General features: G+C 61.0%; 9 protein-coding genes across 9 annotated transcripts; 4 read left to right on the top strand and 5 right to left on the bottom strand.

Moving 5' to 3' along the window:
* The first annotated feature begins 223 nt into the window (after nucleotides 1–223).
* On the top strand, nucleotides 224–2010 carry THITE_2118287 (glycosyltransferase family 71 protein). The gene has a single exon (XM_003654998.1). It carries the CDS (start codon nucleotides 306–308, stop codon nucleotides 1791–1793), a length of 1488 nt encoding a protein of 495 aa, XP_003655046.1. The 5' UTR covers nucleotides 224–305; the 3' UTR covers nucleotides 1794–2010.
* An 809-nt stretch (nucleotides 2011–2819) lies between these two features.
* Nucleotides 2820–3485, top strand: THITE_2118286 (uncharacterized protein). Its single transcript, XM_003654997.1, has 2 exons — nucleotides 2820–3332; nucleotides 3413–3485. Exon 1 carries the CDS (start codon nucleotides 2915–2917, stop codon nucleotides 3305–3307), a length of 393 nt encoding a protein of 130 aa, XP_003655045.1. The 5' UTR covers nucleotides 2820–2914; the 3' UTR covers nucleotides 3308–3332; nucleotides 3413–3485.
* THITE_2118283 (uncharacterized protein) lies at nucleotides 3486–5771 on the bottom strand. The gene has a single exon (XM_003654996.1). It carries the CDS (start codon nucleotides 5437–5439, stop codon nucleotides 3583–3585), a length of 1857 nt encoding a protein of 618 aa, XP_003655044.1. The 5' UTR covers nucleotides 5440–5771; the 3' UTR covers nucleotides 3486–3582.
* Nucleotides 5772–6430: 659 nt separating this feature from the next.
* Nucleotides 6431–7348, top strand: THITE_2052864 (uncharacterized protein; the record flags this gene model as incomplete). The annotated part of the gene is made up of 1 exon (XM_003654995.1): nucleotides 6431–7348. The coding sequence occupies one exon, from the start codon at nucleotides 6431–6433 to the stop codon at nucleotides 7346–7348; it is 918 nt and encodes a 305-aa protein (XP_003655043.1).
* Nucleotides 7349–8569: 1221 nt separating this feature from the next.
* On the bottom strand, nucleotides 8570–9499 carry THITE_2011836 (uncharacterized protein; the record flags this gene model as incomplete). The annotated part of the gene is made up of 3 exons (XM_003654994.1): nucleotides 8570–8934; nucleotides 9036–9186; nucleotides 9239–9499. Coding segments are annotated over 3 exons (777 nt in total), but the record flags the coding sequence as incomplete, so codon positions are not given.
* A 647-nt stretch (nucleotides 9500–10146) lies between these two features.
* Nucleotides 10147–10736, bottom strand: THITE_2130416 (uncharacterized protein; the record flags this gene model as incomplete). Its single annotated transcript, XM_003654993.1, has 2 exons — nucleotides 10147–10652; nucleotides 10712–10736. The coding sequence occupies 2 exons, from the start codon at nucleotides 10734–10736 to the stop codon at nucleotides 10147–10149; spliced, it is 531 nt and encodes a 176-aa protein (XP_003655041.1).
* A 559-nt stretch (nucleotides 10737–11295) lies between these two features.
* THITE_2155389 (uncharacterized protein) lies at nucleotides 11296–13351 on the bottom strand (the record flags this gene model as incomplete). Its single annotated transcript, XM_003654992.1, has 2 exons — nucleotides 11296–12972; nucleotides 13046–13351. The coding sequence occupies 2 exons, from the start codon at nucleotides 13349–13351 to the stop codon at nucleotides 11296–11298; spliced, it is 1983 nt and encodes a 660-aa protein (XP_003655040.1).
* Nucleotides 13352–14694: 1343 nt separating this feature from the next.
* THITE_2053488 (uncharacterized protein) lies at nucleotides 14695–16568 on the top strand (the record flags this gene model as incomplete). Its single annotated transcript, XM_003654991.1, has 4 exons — nucleotides 14695–15231; nucleotides 15465–15851; nucleotides 15906–16203; nucleotides 16258–16568. Coding segments are annotated over 4 exons (1533 nt in total), but the record flags the coding sequence as incomplete, so codon positions are not given.
* Nucleotides 16569–16830: 262 nt separating this feature from the next.
* THITE_2052988 (uncharacterized protein) lies at nucleotides 16831–17777 on the bottom strand (the record flags this gene model as incomplete). The annotated part of the gene is made up of 2 exons (XM_003654990.1): nucleotides 16831–17222; nucleotides 17291–17777. 2 exons carry the CDS (start codon nucleotides 17775–17777, stop codon nucleotides 16831–16833), a joined length of 879 nt encoding a protein of 292 aa, XP_003655038.1.
* Between the last annotated feature and the right edge of the window lie 935 nt (nucleotides 17778–18712).

Here is an 18712-nt window from a genome sequence, read left to right as displayed (position 1 = left end):
ACTTACTATTGGAAAATAGTCCCAGTGTTGAGGGGAAACGGGGATGTATAGTTCCGGTGTTGATGGGAAAAGGGAGCGCTGACGTTGAAAGAGAGTTGGAGGTCATGCGATGAACCAATCATGCCTGCCCGTTGACGTTAACCACCCAAGCTAGCGAGGCAGTGCCGCGCGGCCAGCCCACATTCCTGACCCACCCGCGTTCCAGATAAGGGGATATCTTCCTTGGCAGGGTCAAGAGATTTGCGGCGGAATCGCTCGCCATTGTTTTTTTGACAGTAGCTTGGTTATTCCCTTTGTTCATCATCATGGTGAGCCTGCCGGGTTTTCGGCTGTCCCGAGGGGTTTGGTTTGCCTTGTTCGTTCTGCTCGCCCTTGCTCTCCTCTACCGGTTCCATCCTGCGCTGCCCGGCCTGCGCAGCGACGCGGCGGATGACGCCATCAAACATGCACAGCCAGCACCTTCTGGCGAGCCGTCGCCCCCTGCACCACCAACATCGGCTGCGCGGGTAGACCACGCCCATCTCCAAAACCTCGTCCAGTATTTCACCGACTACCCCCTGCAGCCGCCCTACAAAGATGTCTTTGGCGAGCTTGGCAGGCGGACCAGGATCGTGGCGGATTGGCTCGTCTTAGCCGGCAATGCGACGCTGCACCCAGCCGACAAGGCCGCGCTAGAGGACGCCGCCGAGCAGGCCCTCACGAGCATGTATCCGTTCCTGCAGAACCCGCCCAAGAACCCCAGCTCGCGCACGCCGTTTGCCGACCTGCGCGCGTCGTTCAGGCCGGGATCCGCCGGCATCGTCATCCCGACGGGCGACAAGACGCTGCGCTTCGCCGCGCACCTCATCGGCTCGCTGCGTTCCGTGCTGGGCTCGTCCCTGCCGATCCAGATCGCCTACGCCGGCGACGGCGACCTCGCGCCGGCCAGCCGCGCCCGCCTGGCCAAGCTCGCAGCGCTGGAGTTCCTCGACCTGACGACCGTCTTCGACGGCGCCACGCTCCGCTTCGACACCCCGTCCGGCGGGTGGGCCAGCAAGGCGTTCGCGGCGCTGGCGTCGCCGTACGAGACGGTGATCCTGGCGGACGCGGACGCGGTGTTCCTGCAGCCGCCGGAGGCGCTGCTGCGGCAGCCGGCGTTCGCACGCACGGGCGCGTACCTGTTCCACGACCGGCTGCTGTGGCAGCACGCGTTCGCGGAGCGGCACGCGTGGTGGCGGGCGCAGATCCGGCGGCCGAGCGCGGCGCTGGGCCGCTCGCTCGTGTGGACGCGCGACTACGCCGAGGAGGCCGACTCGGGCGTAGTCGTCGTCGACAAGGCGCGCGCCGGCGCGCTGCCCGCCCTGCTGCACGTCTGCTGGCAGAACTCGTTCGCCGTGCGCGAGGAGGCCACCTACCAGCTGACGTACGGCGACAAGGAGAGCTGGTGGTTCGGCTTCGAGCTGGCGGGCGCGGCGTACGAGTTTGAGAAGCACTACGGCGCGATTGTCGGGTGGGAGGAGCGCGACGAGCAGGGCAGGGCGAAAGTCTGCAGCTTTGTCATTGCGCATGTGGACGACGCCGACAAGCTGCTGTGGTACAACGGGGGCCTGCTGAAGAACAAGGTCGTGAGCGACGAGGACTACGAGGTGCCGCTGAAGTGGATGATCGATGCCGAGTGGCAGAAGGGCGCGTCCAAGAAGGATATGAGCTGCATGGTCGGCGGGGAAGCACGAAACCTGACCGGAGAGGAGGTCGACATCTTGAGGCGCTCGATCGAGCTTGCGAAGCAACTCGACGGCGAGTTTAGAGCATAGAATTAAGCTACTGAGAGAGTTGATTATAATTCAAAAAGTCATTGAAGAAGGGGGGTTATCTCGAGACAAGGTTCCGAGTGTTTTTATTGGGCAACTCCCGAGGCTACACAAAGTGTCCCGACGAAGGCGGCCAGTGGACTCGCTCACTGGCTGCCGAAACAAGGCCCTGCAGTTCGCAATCCACCCAACCACCACGCTGCAGCATCGACGCTTGTGCTGCGACTCGGATACGAAAATGGCAAGACGGATGGTTACACACGAGTTGTTGTGTGGTTGTCTCCACTCCAATGCAGCCCGAGTGACTGTGAAGTTCGCTTTCCATTTTCTGAAATCTCAGCAGCGTGATCGGCATTTTTAACTCGCGCCAGTCGCGCAGCTGCGGACTGCAGTAGCGTTATGCACACAGTTCGGAATACTTGGCACGCCGTGACGAATGGTGCTCTGTATAATCCGTACACTCATTGCCCTGTCTCTGGGTCCATGTGAGAGAGATTGTGTTGAGTCTTTCCTGTCTGCCGTGATGGTCAAATTTGAGTCAACTGATGCTGCCACCCAGGAAACCATCGCTGTTTTAAAGGGGTCGGACCAATTTGAGCATTCGCACTGCTGCCCCCGTTTCCGCCAAGCGTCCGATCCTGTCGGGACAGGAGCCGGCACTGGGGCCACCCCTGCGCTGCAGCTCCCTGCAAGGCGTCGGGCCAGCCGCAACCAATTCGGCTTGGCGCTAATCAACTTAGTGCGCCTCTTGACATCGCGATAGTCGTGGCTTGGCAGCCAAACGAGATGGGCGCGCCGCCAAATCGGGCGCGTTTGCTGCGCCGCATGGGCTTCAGCGTTGCCGAGCACGGGACTCGCCGAGCACCAACCGGGGCGATGGCGTGGGCAGCCCCTGTCAGTTCTGGAAATGAGGCGTCCGCTAAGGAGAAAATAAAGGGGAGACGCCCGCCAGGTTGGCGAGGCTCTCGGTTGTTTTCCTGCAAACTTTTCTGCCGCCCAGTCCAGATTTCTGTCTCTCCTTGAACCGAGCGAGCCTTCCACTTTGGCCCTCCTTTGAACCGCACTTGCACTCCGCCCTCACAACACCCTCAATCAGCACCACCACCACCACCACCGCCACCACCATGTCCGCCAACGCCGCCGCCACCGCGCCCCAGTCGGAGCAGCCCCAACAACAGCAAGAGACCGCGGCGCCCGCCACCGCGACGTCGACACCAGAGAAGCCCGACGCGCCGGCTGCCGCAGCCCCCGCCGCGGAGGCGGAGGAGGAAAAGAAGAGCAGCCGGATCAAGGAGTTCTTCAAGACGCTGTTCGGCTGCCTGCGCAAGCAGGTCAAGGACCAGATCGGCGAGCAGGCCGCCGACCAGGCCAAGAAGGCGGTCGAGGACAAGGTCAACGAGGCGCAGGCCCAGGCGCAGGACCAGGCCAACCAGCTGCAGCCCGAGGCGGCCGGGCAGCAGCAACAGCAGCAGGATCAGCCCGGCGCGGCGGCTGCGAAGGAGGGGACGACTGCTTAGGCTGATGCTTCGTTGAAGGGTGGTGGTGAGTCGTTGTCCTTTCCTCGTTTTTTATGTGGTCAACATGGGGTGTGCGAGGGTGGTTTTGGCTGACGAGGGAGATAGCTCGGTTGTATGTTTTCGGAGCCGGGGGATGGGCAGTGCCAGGGCGGTTGTGTGACTTTGCGGAGGATCTACAGCTTTTTAATCTCGCGGCGGCTCTTTTTCCAAGCGTACTGATCCAATATACCCCAAGCCGGATTCGTTTTCCTTTCTGCTGCAAACCTTCATCATTGTCACGACTGCTCGTCCTCCTGCTCCTCGTCTCTGACCTGCTCGTGCTGCCTCCCTCCCCTGCCCGTCCCGGCCCTCTCCTCCCGCCCATCCATCCTTCTCCCGTAGCTCGTCTTCTCCTCGTGGCCCACCCCCTCCCACGTCTTCGTATCCGGCACGCCGTACGTGCTGATGCCCCTCCCCCAGGTCGTCCACGGGTTCGTCCAGCGCACCAGCTCGGGCGGCACCTCCCCTTCCCCGCAGTCGCCGCCGCCGGCCGGGCCGATCAGCAGCGCCCGCCAGTCCTTGGGCTTGTCGCGGTGGATGAGGTAGCCGCCGAGGTGGCGGTGCCAGACGTCGGGCGGGCGCTCGTCGCCGCCGCCGCGCGTCCAGTGCCGCGCCAGCGCCAGCCGCACCTGCCGCTCGATGCCGCGGTGGCCCGTCACCGTGGTCTGCCGCGCCGCCCAGCCGTGGCAGTAGACGGAGCGGTTGAGGCGCGACAGGTCGCGCGCCACGCCGCGCGCCATCGCCGGCAGCCGGCCCGCCGCCACCAGCCGGTCGACGTCCGCGACGTCGACGTCCGGCACGATCTGCACGGGCAGGCGCAGGTCTGGCGGGACCGGCACGGTGGACCAGGTCTGCAGCGTCTGCCGCAGCGCGTCGGGGGAGGGCGGCGGCGTGGACGCCATTCCGTTGCCGTCGTCGCCGTCGCACGCCGGCGGCAGGATGCAGTTCGCGCGGACCTCCTCCGAGTGGGTGGCGATGGCGGCGATGAGCTTGCGGAAGTAGGCGGCGGCGAAGCGCGTGCAGACCAGCGTGCGGCCTCGCAGGGCCGGATACAGCACGGTGGCGAGGATGTCCTGGCGCGCGACCAGCTCGTTGCCGCCCTCCGTTTTTTCGTGGTCGAGGAGGGACTGCGCGATGATGCGGCGCTGCGACTCGGGCTGCAGCGGCACGGGCCCGTGGTGCAGGTCCGTGACCAGCGCCACGAGCGCGCTGGGGTCGAGGTTGACTGTCTCGGTCAGGCGGCCGCAGTCGTCGCCGACGAGAGCGTCGCGGTCCTGGATGAGCGCGGCAATGGCGTGGTCAAGCGGAGGCGGCAGCTCGGTGAGGAGCGGACTGTCCGCGCAGCTGACCTCGACCGAGACGTCGTCCCCCCCGATGCTGCGCCGGACGAACTGGATCATGCGGTCCACCGTCTCCGACTTGCCCTCTCGCAGCCCGGGGAGGACGAGGTGCAGCCGGTGGCAGTGGTTCCACCGCGCAGCGAGGACGATCTTCCGGATCGTGTCGGCGAACTCGGTGTGACCCAGTCCCTCATCTCCGCCCGCTTGGTCGTCGTCGTCATCCGGCTCGCTCGCCCACCCTTCGGCCGCGACCTGGTATTCCAGGGTCTTGGGCGAGATGGAGACGAACTTAATCCAAGTAGCGCCACTGTCGACGACGGCGTCCACGGCCACGGTCTTCTCCTGGAACGGCTGGTCCTTGTAGGCCAGCCAGCCGGCGTCCGGGGGGACCGGCAGGCGGGGGCTGCGCGGGAAGTCCTTGTTGATGGCGACGAGGCCGCGGCATTTCTTGACGACGGCCCAGCGGTCCTCCCAGCAGCAGCTCCGGATGCCAAAGTACTGGGCCGGCGAGACGGCCGCTGCGGAGGGGTCCTGCCGCTTCTGAACAATCTTGTCCAGGGCGCGGCACTGCACTCTTAGCAGGTTCTTGAGCCCCCGCACCGGGCGGTTCGCCGACTCGGATGCCTGCTCCAGGCGCTGCAGCTCGTCGATGCAGCCCTGCCACCGGGCGATCAGCGACTCGATGCACTCGTCCAGCGCCGGCCCCTCCAGCTCGGCGCCGACATCGGTACTGTTCGACGCCGGCAGTGACATCTTGCCGCCCAAGAAAAGAAAAAAGGCAAGAGAAGAAAAGAAAGGAAAAGAGAGAGGGAAAGATGGAAAAACAGAAAAGAACCTTGGCCCACAACTAAAACCCGGTTGTATTCTCTCTCTCCGGTTATGACGCGTTGTCCAGACCCCCAGGTTCTGATGAGCGAGAAGCACCATGCGTGATTCGAGTTTCCACGAATGCAAAATTGAGGGGCGGGAGTGGCCGTGAATCTGCGCCCGGGTTAGGGTTTCGAGTGACGCTTTCTGTGTCCAGCGCTCTACAGGAAGACCCGGAGTTTTGACGACGGCACACGCCAAACTCCATACGCTTCCAGAGGGGGGCCGTGCCTGCTGGAGCGCAGTTATGGCCAGGTGACAGCCGTTTGGTACCCTACCCGTCTTCCAGACTTTTGTCCATGTTGCTTGTTAGCTCATTCATGCCGTGTTGTCGCCCGGAGGGCTTTCATCATTTCATGAAAACAGGGTTGGGAGATGAAGGGGCACGGGGTACGGGGTTCGAATTTCGAAGTGAAACCGCCGTCAAGTAGTCGCCCGCATCAACGCTCGATCACCAGCCGACTTCAACAGCCGCTCCGCCTTAACCCCGTTAGCCCCGAAGCGCTGGCTGCAGCTGTCCAGCTATGTACCTGGTAATTAACCATCCTACCCCCCGCAGTGGCGCGCATGGCGTGCGCCCGTGTGATCCATATGTCTCTGAGAGTAGCGAGCCTGCCTGATTCAACCCATTGTTTGTCTAAGTGAGGTAAGCATCGCCGGAGGAATGCTCTGAGGAGTCTGTCCGAGTCCGCACCCCCCTCGGGTCCTGCGGGCAACCCGATCCCCGTATTCCGTTGTTATTTTACTGTCAGTCAAGTCCAATTGACTTAGCTCTGACGCATATCTTATAGCAAGGCATTCGTCCGGAGTCCGTCGAGTTCACCACCACCAGTTCCCCCCCCCCCCCCCCCCTCCTCCTCCTCCTCACCCATACACCATGGCTCCCAACAAAGCCTTCGTCTGCGTCGCCACCGGCGATCAGGGCGGCACCGTGGCCCGCCAGCTCCGTGCCCTCGGCTGGGAAGTGCACACGACGTCCCGCAACCCAACTTCCGCCGCTGCCCAAGCGCTGGCCTCCGTCGGCGTCAAGGTCCACCAAGGCAACCTGGACGACACCGCCGTGCTCGAGTCAGCCATCGCCGGCAGCGACGCGCTCTTCCTGGCTCAGCAGGTCTTCCGGGACAACCCCGCGCTCGAGTTCGAGCAGGGGCAGACTATCCTGCGCATCGCCCACGCCGCCGGCGTCAGGCATGTCATTTACAGCAGCGCCATACCCGTCCGCCACCTCGGCCCCGACCACTTCGTCGCCCGCGCCTTGAAGCCCAAGACGGAGCTCGAGAATGCCGTGCGCGCCTCCGCCTTCCCGCACTGGACCATCCTCCAGCCGGGCAGTTTCATGGCCAACTTCCTCAGCCCCAAAGCCGACCGGATCTACTCGGAGGCCACCGCCACGGGGCACTTCCGGGTGGCCTTCCGGCCGACGACGGAGATCCCCATGATCGACCACGAGGACATCGCCGCGTTTGCCGTCGCCGCGCTGCAGCAGCCCGCCAGGTTCCACGCGCAGACCATCCAGCTGGCCAGCGAGAACGTAACCGCCGAGCGCATCTTCGCGGCCATCCGCCGCGGCACCGGCCGCGACATCCGCGTGACCTACCTGACGGACGAGGAGGCGCTGCAGGCGCTGGCGACGAACCCGCCGCTGGCGTTGCAGCAGATCTTGCGCGACGCGCCCCCGTTCGATGCCGTGCAGGATACCCGCCGCTGGGGCGTGCCGACGGGCACGTTCGAGGCCTTCGTCGAGCGGGAGAGGGAGCGGTTTGAGGAGACGTATCGGAATGTTGAGAAGTACTAGTTGCCAACTAACTGGAGGTCAACGAAGGTACATGAGGTGGCATCAGCAGGGCGGATTCATGTGCTTTGTGTGATCCGTACCTTATTGTGTTGCCAGAGCTTTCAACTCAATGAACGTCCTACCCAACCGGGCCCGCACTCAACTCTGTTTTGAAATGCCTTCACAAAGCTTTGGAAGCATGAAGCCAACCACAGCGCAAGTTGACAGTAAACAAAGCAAGGGAGTTGATTGGGAATACTCACTCGGTGCCAGGAGTACATCAGTTGGTTTCCTCTCACGTTCGCCTTCTGAAAACTGTGTATGATTCATCAAGGCACAGCAACGCGAAATGCAAACAAATGGCGACTTGATGCGCCTCCTCGGCCACGGATACAACGACAAATCGCCCAAGTTATGGTTAATCCCTAACTTAAGAGGCAAAGTCACAGACCGAGTCGCCGAAGTATCGGTTTCACTCCACGAGTTCAGGGTGGGAAGTACTACGGTCAGTTGCGCTACGTAGCAATGACTGGTTCGGATGGAAAAGGAAGACCGGCAACTGGTGCCAGGGGGCAAAAGATTCCGGGGGCTATAGATCCTGTTTCGGAGCCCTAAATTCAACACAATCAGGATGGCGCAGCGGTAGGTGGTTGACGCGTGCGGTTATCTCAAATCTATACCTGAGAGTCCCTAATCCCTCGCGGGTAGCTTTACCCAGATCAGCCACTGGCCGCCCACACCCCAAGTTCGACTCGGGGTTCCAGCGCATCCAATTTTCTTTTTTTTTTTTTTTTGGTCATTTTTTTTTCTGACCTCTTGATCACTGACACCCTTGAACTCGGCAACCAGCTTGGGAAGGTTTCAAGCTCGCGAGGCCACCACTATGTCGGCCATCGGAAACGTAACCCGCCACCCACCAAGCCTCTTACGCCTAGAACATGGTACATGGATCACGAAAAAAATGCTCCTCTGCTCATCATCGTAGGTACCTGAGTTAGGACGATCGATTACTATTCACACCCCCAAGCAACCCCCCTGCCCTCCCGCCTCCCCTTCCCCAAGCAACGCCTTACCCTCCCTCCCAACCGGCAAGACAATCTCAGCCACACCGGTTCCCTCCAGCCCAGCCGCCTCCCTCCTCCCGCTCGCCCACCCGACCCTCGCAACCCCCCCTGCACCACCACTCCCACCCCGCAAGCCGGAATCACCATCACCATCACCACCCACCCAAACCCCCTTCCCACCGCCTTTCACCCTCCCTTCACACCGCCCCGAAGCAGGCCATATAACCCCCTCCAGCAGGGCGCGGACGACGTGCACGAGCGGCGCGCAGCCGGCCCAGCCGGGGCTGTAGTCGGCGAGGCCGCCGCGCGGGCCGTGCGCGACGGCGCTGACGGCCCAGCGCACGGCGTCGGCGAAGCTCTCGGCCAGGCTGGTGGCGGCGTAGCGCGTGGGCAGGGCGGGCGAGGCGGCGAGGGCGGTCTGCCACAGCGCGGAGTGGGAGAAGGCGGCGGTTGCGTCTGTGTTGGGGATGGTGGTGGTCAGGGCCGGGCAGAGGACGTCGAGGAGGTGTCCTGTTTCGTGGAGGATGACGCCTGGGGTGAAGTCTGTGGGATTAAAGATGGTGGGAGGTTGTGGGCGGTTAGTTTGTGTTGTTAGAGATCGGAATGTGGATGGGGGATGGGGTGGGTGTGAGGTGAGGACTTACAAGACGGCATGAAGGTCAGGACGCCGAGGGCTGGGCGGGCGTAGGCGTATGGGAGCCGCTTGGGCGGCCTGACAGCCGAGTGGGCGGGCCGCGGCACGATGACGGCGTTCGAGATGTACTGGCGCATGCCGACGGGGATTCTGCCGAGGGTCTGGACAGATTTAGGTGTGCCCGCCTACCCGCGGTTGGAGGAGGAAGCTTACGTCCAGAACGTACAACCATGACTCGTCGGCCCGTTTGTGCCGGCAGACCGTCCACGACGCTGCGCAGTCGGTGTACCAGACTTCGACCGCCTCAAAGTCGGCCGCGCGGAAGCCGGTGTGGTTGGCCTCGGTCACGCACGCCTCGGGCAGCCAGTTGGGTTCCCATGGCTCGTGCCTCCAGGAGACCACCGGCAGCTCGTTTTCCAGGTCTAGCTCCTGCGCAGCTTCCGAGAACGGGGGTGTGATGACGGGCTTGTCGAGAGCTAGCCCGCTAGGGAGACCACCGGCCACAAGAACGAATAGGAGAGCGAGGCATTGCATAGGAGAATGCGTGGGGTGGGAGGCGAGATAGTGCTTGCGCCGGTTCCGTCCACGCCTGGGCTTGGTTGCAATGGGGCCGGAGGACAAGGTGTTAGGCAAGTGCTGGAAATGCGGCGATAATTACTTAGTAGGTGCTAGTCATATACTGCTCTGTTAGACTAAGCAAGCTGTGTAATCGTATGAGGGATAGCTGTCGTGTGGGCAGAGAATGTTCGTCGTGCGGGATCCAAGCGGCCGGGTCGGTTCACCACTTGTGGCATTTGAACGCCCACCGGCAGTCGCTACCCCAGGGAGCGCGCATGCCCACTTCCTCTTCATGCCGACCAGACGCCCAGCAAGTGCGGATGGAGCCGTCGTTGCTGTGACTGGTGGCTTTGGGGCACAGGCCCAGAGCGCTCAAGAGGCCCGGCTCTTTCGCTGCTCGGTCTTTGACATGATGAATGGGAAACACTCTTGAGCTCGCTTGAGTATCAGTCACTTGCTAATGGCTAGCGACGCTGGGTATCTGAGTGCTCGTCTAAGGCTGAAAAAAAAAAAAAAAAAAAAAAAAAAAAAAAAATCCACAACGCATCCGCTTCACCACTCCCTCAGAGACTGGCCCGCCGGGGTCGCGCTCCCGGTCTTCCAGCAGCGTACCAGAGCCGAAGTTCCCAATCGCAGGCACCGATGGCCACCCGCCACAGCAACTCGAGCGACGCGACGGTAATTGCCTCGGTCGGCGTGGGCTGGCGAGCACCGCGCGATCGTTTCCCTTCGATTATCCGGTCGCCGACGGCCCACAGCATCTCTTCGAAACACGCGCGCCGATCCAGAGCCTTCTCCACGTCGCTGCGCCGCGGGTCCTCGTGGATGGGGTCCGTCAAGCTCTCCAACGACCGGCAGAACCACTCGACTTGCGCGCGGATGGACTCGAGGCCGGGCTGGACAGCACCTTGGGTGAGGGTGAAATACGCCGCGAAGAGGGGCTTGAAGTCGCGGATGGCCAGCGGGACGTAGAGCGCGGGGTACCGGGCAACGCTGGGTCCGTGTTGCCGTGTAATGAAAGTTGCGATCCTGTTGTACACCGGCCACATGGCCGCCTCCATCTGGTTGACTGTTGAGGTCAGCGGCGGGATCCGATGCCGCCCGGTGCATATCCGGCGCCGAACTCACCTGCGGCTTGGGGGGTGGCGGCCATGTTGGGCGGCATGGAGGTAGACGGTTTGGAGGTGATCGGACAACAGTTTCGCGTTGGCTCTCTAAAAGAACACGATAGAACCAGGTTTGGCGGCTGGCTTCTTTTTTTCTTGTCGAGCCGCCGAGTGAAGTGGATGGCATTGACAGGATCCCGTTGGATGTAAGTTCCACGCTGGGTACCACCAGCACGTCGATGCTTTCTCGTGCTGGCTCCAGTTCTGTCGACTGTGCCTGCCTTCCAGTGGAAGATTTGAGAACTGGTCCATGGGGCAAGGGGCTACCTTACGGCAGGGAACCACTCTGAGGAGGCTGCGTACCACACGGTTCCGGCTGTGCATCAAGGGAAGGCCCAGCCCGCCCAGCATTAAGAGGCATCGAGCGTGCCCGCAGAAGCCCACCTGTCGTTGCTAATGCTCTTGTGTATTGAATATCGCACTCAGGTGCCATGTCAGCTTGAATCACGCTCGAAGAAGTAGCGCTAGACACAGGCCTTCGCCTCAAGGTCGCGGTGCGGTCACTGGGACCTTAGAGCAAATAGTCCGGTCAAACATGAAGGAAATTCACATCCTAGATTTTGCGTCAGCACTTTGACGAGAAGGGAACACTGAGTGCGGAAAAACAGATTGAGGGGGAACTTGCCTGTCAACAGGCTTGATACCAAGCAGTCGCATTCCGTTGCCGAGGACCTGACGTGCGTTCTCGTATAATGCCGCCCGCGCGAGAGCCGCCCCATGTCCTTCCGGGGCCCCGACAACTTGAAGCACGTCGTAACTTGACGAGAGCTGATGGGCGAGACGGAACAGATACGTCAAGATCGTGGACGGCTCCAGGTTCTTGAACGCGGTGCCGACAACATCGGGGTACTGCGCCATGAGTCGAAGCAGGGCGGCGGAATGGTCATCCTCGAGGTACGAGTAGTCGATATCGCCGCCATCGCCAGGATCGATACCAGCTTGCTTGGCCTTCCTGGAGATGGAGGCAAGCCGAGCGTGGCAATACTGCAAGTAGGGCCCGGCGTCGCCTTCGAACGACGTCATGCGGGTGATATCAAAGGGGTAGTTGTTGATGCGCTTGCCGGACATGTCCTGGACCATCACGGCCGTGATCCCAATCGTGTCGGCGACGGCGTCGGGGTCGCTGACCTGGGCGTACTTGACGGCGTTTGTCCGCATGACGTCGTGCATCGCGCTCGCGCACTTGTCGAGGATGTCGCTCAGCAGCTCCACCTTGCCCAGCCGCGTGGACATGCCCATGACCTTGCCGAAGTTGACGTGCTTCAGCTTGGCTGCCAGATCCGGATACCCCATCAGCTGGACCGTTTTGAAGACGCGCTGGAAGTACGAGTCCTGCTCCGAAGAGACGACGTAGAGCATCTCGTCGAACGAATACTGCTTCGCCCGATCTAGGATTGCCGCCACGTCCCTCAGCAGGTAGGTTGTCGTTCCCGTTCGTCCGCGCAGGATCGCAGTCCCCAGGTGCTTCGCTCCGTGTTTCGAGAAGTCGATGATCCAGGATCCTTTGTCCGGTTCGCAGACGCCTCGTTCCTTCAGTATCGACTCGGCCTCGGCCACCGTCGCAGGATTCACTTGCGATTCTCCGGTATAGACGTCGAACGTAATGCCAAGCCGAGCATATATGTCGATGTATCGCTCAATGCTGATGTCGCGGAATCGCTTCCACAAGGCAAGAGCTCCGGGGTCGCCATCTTCCATGCGCTTGAAGAAAGCGTTCCGCTCGGCAAAGAGGCCTCGAGATTCGATCTCCGCTGTGTCCCGGCCTTCGTCCCGCGCCTGCTTGCTGGCGGCCTCCTCGGGTTTGAATTCGGCGTTGATCCTGACGTACACGTCGAGGAGATGCTTCAGGGGCTGGGCCTTCAACAACTCCTCCGAGCCGTACCTCTCCCAACCAACTGCCAATAATCCGAATTGCTTGCCCCAATCGCCGAGGTAGTTGATCCTCACCACATCCCAACCCATGGTCTCGTAAAGATTAGCAATGAACGCACCGATGATGGTGCTTCGAAGGTGCCCGGCGTGGAACTCCTTGGCAATGTTGGGCGACGAAAACTCGACAATGGCTCTCTTCTTCTTTTGCTCAGAAGTCGTCCTCCTGCCGTATGATGCACGGCGCTCGTGGATGAAAGGAAGGATCACTCGGGGCAGGATCTTCGGCGAATAGAAGAACTGAAGAAAGCTATCCCGAGCCAACGGTGGGTTGACCAGGGGGAGCACCGGAAACTTATCATATGTTGCATTAGATTTTGCAAACAAAACGGGAATGACTGGAAGGGTGGGAATGGGAATCCCGTGCCTCGGAAGCCAGCTCGGCTGCCAGTTCATTCGCCTTGGCATCCTTCAGCCTCAGCCGCGGCACAACAAGTACGAGGTCTCCCTTGGACGGAGTGGAGGTAAGCTGCAAGGATTCATAGACCAGAGCTCGGTCGCAATCGATCAAGTTCTCAAGCGCAGCTGCGATGAAAGAACGATAAATATCGTTGGGGTTGTGGACCGGATCCGCAGCAGGGAAGGTCGGAACAGGAGTCGGCATCCCGAGCCCCTCCAAGTACGCTTGGAGGTTGGGAAGAGAGAGAGTTTTTGGAGCGGCAGGCGAAGCCATGGTGGAGGATTCCTGGAGAGGAACCTCAAGCGCGGGATCCTTGCTGCGGTCGTTACCAGTAGTTATAGTGGAAGGGAGAGTTGCAGAATGCGGTCTGGATGACTCAGTTGGAAAGTCGAAGAGAAGGAAACGGTTGGTGGCGTGCGGGGTGCCAGATTGACTCACGGGGCTCCTGCCAAACAAAGCAAAATCCAGGGCCTCCGTAAATCCTGCCGCCCGCGGCGGTTCCAAAAGTCGTTGTTCCCGAGAACTAAGATTCTGCCACAGCCGGACAGAAGAGGGCACAGATTCTGGAGAGGTGTGGCATTGCAAGCCGCAGAGTGTATGCGGCATGATAGGCCAAGGAACCTTAGGGTAGCAAAAAAATCTGCTCGGCTTCAAACCAACCATTCACCGAGCTAGCTGTCAGATACCATTGCAGCTTCGCTTCAATCATTACTTTCTCCAGTTCTGTCCGTCCACCGTGCTCTCCAGGGGGTATCGGAGAACTTCCCCATGGGACGAGGGCGCACGGCAGGGAACCACACGGCGGTGAACCACTTCCCTGCAGCCTCTAACCACGTCCAGGGTGCACGTCATCGCCGGACGCAGCTATTGGACGCTGCATGCTCCCGGTGTGGCAGCTTATTGCCGGCCTGGCGCCTTCAATGGCGACCGAACTCGAAAGAGGCGAGGCTGGATGTAACGACGATTGCATTCCATGTCCGATTTAACACACCGCGTTGAGTCAGGTATGTCAGCCGCCCTCAGCTGAAATGCATCCATGGATGGCGCCATAGCTTATCTTGGCCTCGTGTCCACACGTCCATGATAACAAGCGTAAGGCTCGGAGGATGCTTCCAAGGTTACAAAAGGACGGTTGAACACCTCTGTCGCATCGCCCTCCTTGTTCATCACCGTCCCAGGGTGCACCTGATGTTCTTTATCATCCGTCGACCAGCATGTCGTTCCCTGGAGACTGTGCCGGAGCGGCCTGCACGCCCTTCACAAACAAATGTCGTGCCATCATCCTGGGGCTGGGCCTCCCCGTGCCTGGCCTGGTCGACGCGTACGGCGTTCCGATGCGGGATCTCACCAACAACACCTGGGGCGTCAACTACACGACGTGCGAGACCCACTGCGGCTTTGCAGCCATCCCAGTAGTAGGCTACGCCTGTTCTCTCCCGGGGATTCAGTCCGTCTTCGAGGCTTAAATTAACCGCCGGAACTCGTGCCTGATGTCTCGTTAGACCGACATCTTCAACTTTGCGACCTTCTCTGCCGCCTTGACGAGCTATTTCCTGCCTTGGCTGGCGCTGTGCGCACAGCTCCCCTTCGAGAACGCGGGCCCCGGCGACACCTTCATCGGCCTGTGTCTCGCCGTCGGCAGCCCGGCGCTCATCACGTACTCGCTGGCACTGACGCTCTTCAACCGCAGCTGGGCCGTCAAGCAGGTCCAGCGCCTGCTGGATCGGTCTGTCCGCCGGCGCCAGCATCTGCCCGCCGCCCTGGCGCACACGGCCGCCGAGTTCGAGCAGTTTGAGGTGCGCTTGCAGTCGTTTCTCTCCCTCGCCGTCGAGGGGCAGCAGGTGCCGCTCCGGGCCTCGGTCGTCCGCCACTGGCTCAGCAGCCTCATCGTCTCGCCCGCGAATACGGCCTGGTGGGCGACCGTCCGGGAGCGCGTCAGACTCAGCCGCCGGAGACCGACCCTGTCGCTGCACGCGCAGATCAGCTTGGCAGGCATTGTGTGGGTGTTCACCATCTTCACCGGCGTGTCGGCCGCAGTCGGCGCCATCAACACGGCAATCGAAATCGCAACATCCACATTGTGGGTGTGGCTGGTAAGCGATGCATTCCTGGGGTTGGACGTCCCGCACCGGTGTTTCTCTGCTGACTCCGTTGTGCTTGATTTATTACCAGATACCAGTGACTTGGGGATGGTAAGCTCCCGAGCATGAGCTCGTGTCTACTCAACGCCAATCTCAAATTCGCCGTGTTACGACTGACGCTTGCTCGCTCTCGTAGGATCTGGGTGGGCACGCAGTACGACAAGGGTTCCATCACCATCGAAGACGCTCTGCACGCTGCTGAGGCGCACCGAGCTCAGCTCCCACCCGACTACCCAGACTCCCAGACGGAAACGGGGCCCCAAGAGGCAATCTTTGTCGAGTCAGGCCTGACGCGAGAGCCCGCGGCAGCAGTGACGCAGCACGGCCAACTGCATCCGGCAAGCAACCACCTACTCGAGCCCCCAAAGACCCTGGGCATGGACACCCGCGGCGACGAGGCCAAGGAAGGGCCGGTCTACACATACGCCCGCGTCTTCACCTGGTGGGCCTTCACTCGAAGAATCCTTGACGCCTTCGAGACCACTCTCGACAAGATGGTAGAGAACAGGCAATGCCGCGAGATGCCGAACCCTGTGGCCATAGAACAACAACAACCACCACCAGCGAACCCACCCCAGCCGAATAACAACAACAACAACAACAAACCCCCGCCAACGCCACCGCGAATGCTCGTGGGCAGCGCATGGCAAATGTCCAAATACTGCAACCTTCCCACAACACGACAGGGTTTCCCACAGGCGGGCGACCCGGCGCCGGTGCGCGCATACAGCCGCCTGCGCGACGTAGAGACGGCCGTCTGGGCGCGCATGCGCGACGCGCTGGCCGTCGCGCTGTTCGCACAGTGGGGCACGACCGGCGCGGCCGTCGTCATCGCCTACAACACGCCCATGGTCGGCTGGGGCTGCCGCTCGGGGTCCTACCTGCTGTACGGCCTGCTCGGCACCGCCGCGCTCGCCTGCCTGCTGCGCTCCGCCCTGCTGTCCCACCTCGCCATGCGCATGTACCAGCAGGCCTATGTGGCCGGTGGCGGGGGGCCGGAGGAGGACGACCCGGTCGCCGCGCGGCTGCGGACGGGAGGCTGGATGCACTGGGGGCTGTGCGCGCTGGCTAACTTGACTAGGTTGGTCGGCAAGTTCATTGCTGTTGCCAACGCGGTAATCTTGGTGCTTATTGGCGTGTTTGAGTTTGTGGGGTTGTTCGATAACTGCTGGTGCAAGGCCTGTTATCTGCAATACGGTGACTCCGGGTACGCCGTGCTGTTTCGGTCCGATGCCGACTACAGGAAGCTGGCGCAGGGCGCGTGGGTGGGCGGCATCATCATGGCCACGGTGGTGTCGATTATGCTGTGCTGCTTGTTCTACTTCCCTTCGAGGAGCAAGCTGAGGTAAAATTAGGTTGTGGCCTGCTTGACGGTTCTTCGCTTTCTGTCACGCTACACCGAGCCACCGTGGCATAGAGTGATGGAAGAATCGTAGCAGATCATCGGAATGTAGAGAGAATGCGCTGTGTTAGTACAAAAGAAACGAGAGGAGAGGACAGAGCTTGGTATATATACACAGATGTGGGGATGCCCAGTGTCCACTGTCCAAGGACTTAGGAATCCCTTACCCCTGACGTGACACTTTCCCTCTTAACTTCGTCTCCGCACCGTCACCTCCCTTCCAGATAGACATTATTGCACACCTCGCCGAACACCTCCATCGCGTGAGCATATCCATCTTGGACCTGCTTGACCCTCGCCGCAATGTCCCTACCGAGCGGCAACATCCTCTCGGCCTCGCGGCCGGCGCCGACGCCCTCTCCCACGATGACTTCGTACACCGCCTGCATGGCCTTTTCAGGGTCGCCCTCGGGCACGAACTTGCCGCTGGTGATGGCGAACAAGAACTGCTCCACCAGCGACCCTTTGTAATCCTCCGGCCACGGGCTCTGACCACCGGCGCGTGTGGCGTTGGCCATGTTAGTGTTGAACCCGCCCAGGTGGACGTTCAACACGCGCACGCCGAACGGCGCAACCTCCTTGCCCAGCACCTTGCACAAACCTGTCCATCCGAGTTATCAGCAAGACCACAACTGATCACCAGCAAGAACGACAGGAAAGAGCACTCACCATCCATCGCGGCCTTGGCCGCCGCGTACCCGCCCAACCCCTCCCTCCCCTCCAGCCCGGCACCGCTACTCACATGCACGACCACCCCCTGCCTCCGGGCTCTCATGTACGGCAGTACAGCGCGCACCAGCCGCGCAGGGCCGAAGTACATGGTCTCCATCAAGCCGCGCAGCTCATGGTCAGCGAGGGTCTCAACGGGCGCGAACACGGCATAGCCGGCATTGCTGACCAGCACGTCGATGCGTTCGCCCTCGTCGCGCTCGAGGCGGTCGATCAGCGCGGCGCCGGCGGCCGGGTCGTCCACGTCGAGCGCCAGCCAGCGGCCGCCGCGCGCCGCGATCTCCTCGACCAGCTCCGGCGTGCGGGACGGGTTGCGCGAGGTCGCGATCAGCCGGTGGCCTGCGCGCAGGACGATGCGGGAGAGGATCAGGCCGAAGCCGGACGAGCAGCCTGTGATGAAGAAGGTGAGTTGCTTGGTTGGGGGCATGGTGACGATGGGTAGTTTTTGGGGGGATGGTGATAATTAGCGGAGGGGCCTTTTGAGATGGAGAAGGGGTGAGGAAGCGTTTGAGAGGGTAGGCTGCCGTGCCGTGACGGGGGATAAGGAAACAGATATATGTGGCTTTGTGATGCAGGGATTCCGGGGCTTCTGGTCTGAGAAGCTGCCCAAGATGCGGACATAGCACTCTAACTCCGTCGAGTGCTCCGCAAGGGCGTTCAAAATCGGCCCTGCGATGGGACTCTTACATGAGCGAGCCTCTCATCCTCGTCTGAACGAGAGCGGAGACAACGCGGAGTTTAGCAAGGTTAAAACCTGGCGGACGAGATTGCTAAGCAACGCCATCGAGGCCGAGACTCCTTGATAATAATAGGAAAGACAACGCAGGAGCGGGTTGTACGATGAGATTGAGGGACTGCTTGCCTTCGAAGACGGGGTACGCCCCCTGCGGTGTAAGTTTCATAAAAGTCACAAGAATAACAATGGGGGGAAATTCCTATTCGAGAAGAGCTGTTCGTTGATCTCCTGTAGTTCATGCTGATACCCACTTAGGCAGCTCTGCCTCTCGGAACACTTGCGGTAACGTTTTCCAACGTAGAGTGAACCGCAAGAATTGTCAGACCACTGAGCTAAAAACTTTGTCCCACCCTCCCTTCACTCTCTCTCTCCCCCCCTCCCCCCCCCCCCCCCCCTTTTTTTTTTTTTTTTTTTTTTTTTTTTTTTTTTTTTTTTTTTGGTTTTGGTTTTGGTATTGGTATTGGGACTCTTGTGGCTCAGGGCCCATATCAAAATATCAAACAAGCAACAAGTAACTATGACAGCTTGTTACCTATCTAAACACCGCAGTTTGAAGGCTTGGAAATCGACTATAACCTTATGCTTCCTCCATTGTTGACCCGCCATGTCGGAAGTTACTGTTAACT

This window comes from Thermothielavioides terrestris, chromosome 4 (assembly GCF_000226115.1).
Source record: "Thermothielavioides terrestris NRRL 8126 chromosome 4, complete sequence".
In the NCBI taxonomy this organism is placed as follows: Eukaryota; Fungi; Ascomycota; class Sordariomycetes; order Sordariales; family Chaetomiaceae; genus Thermothielavioides; species Thermothielavioides terrestris.
The sequence above is the reverse complement of the archived record's forward strand: the minus strand, read 5'-3'. Positions and strand labels throughout refer to the sequence as shown.

Coding starts and splice junctions, on each gene's coding strand:
- THITE_2118287 (XM_003654998.1), top strand. CDS start 306: ATGGTGAGCCTGCCGGGTTTTCGGCTGTCCCGAGGGGTTTGGTTTGCC.
- THITE_2118286 (XM_003654997.1), top strand. CDS start 2,915: ATGTCCGCCAACGCCGCCGCCACCGCGCCCCAGTCGGAGCAGCCCCAA.
- THITE_2118283 (XM_003654996.1), bottom strand. CDS start 5,439: ATGTCACTGCCGGCGTCGAACAGTACCGATGTCGGCGCCGAGCTGGAG.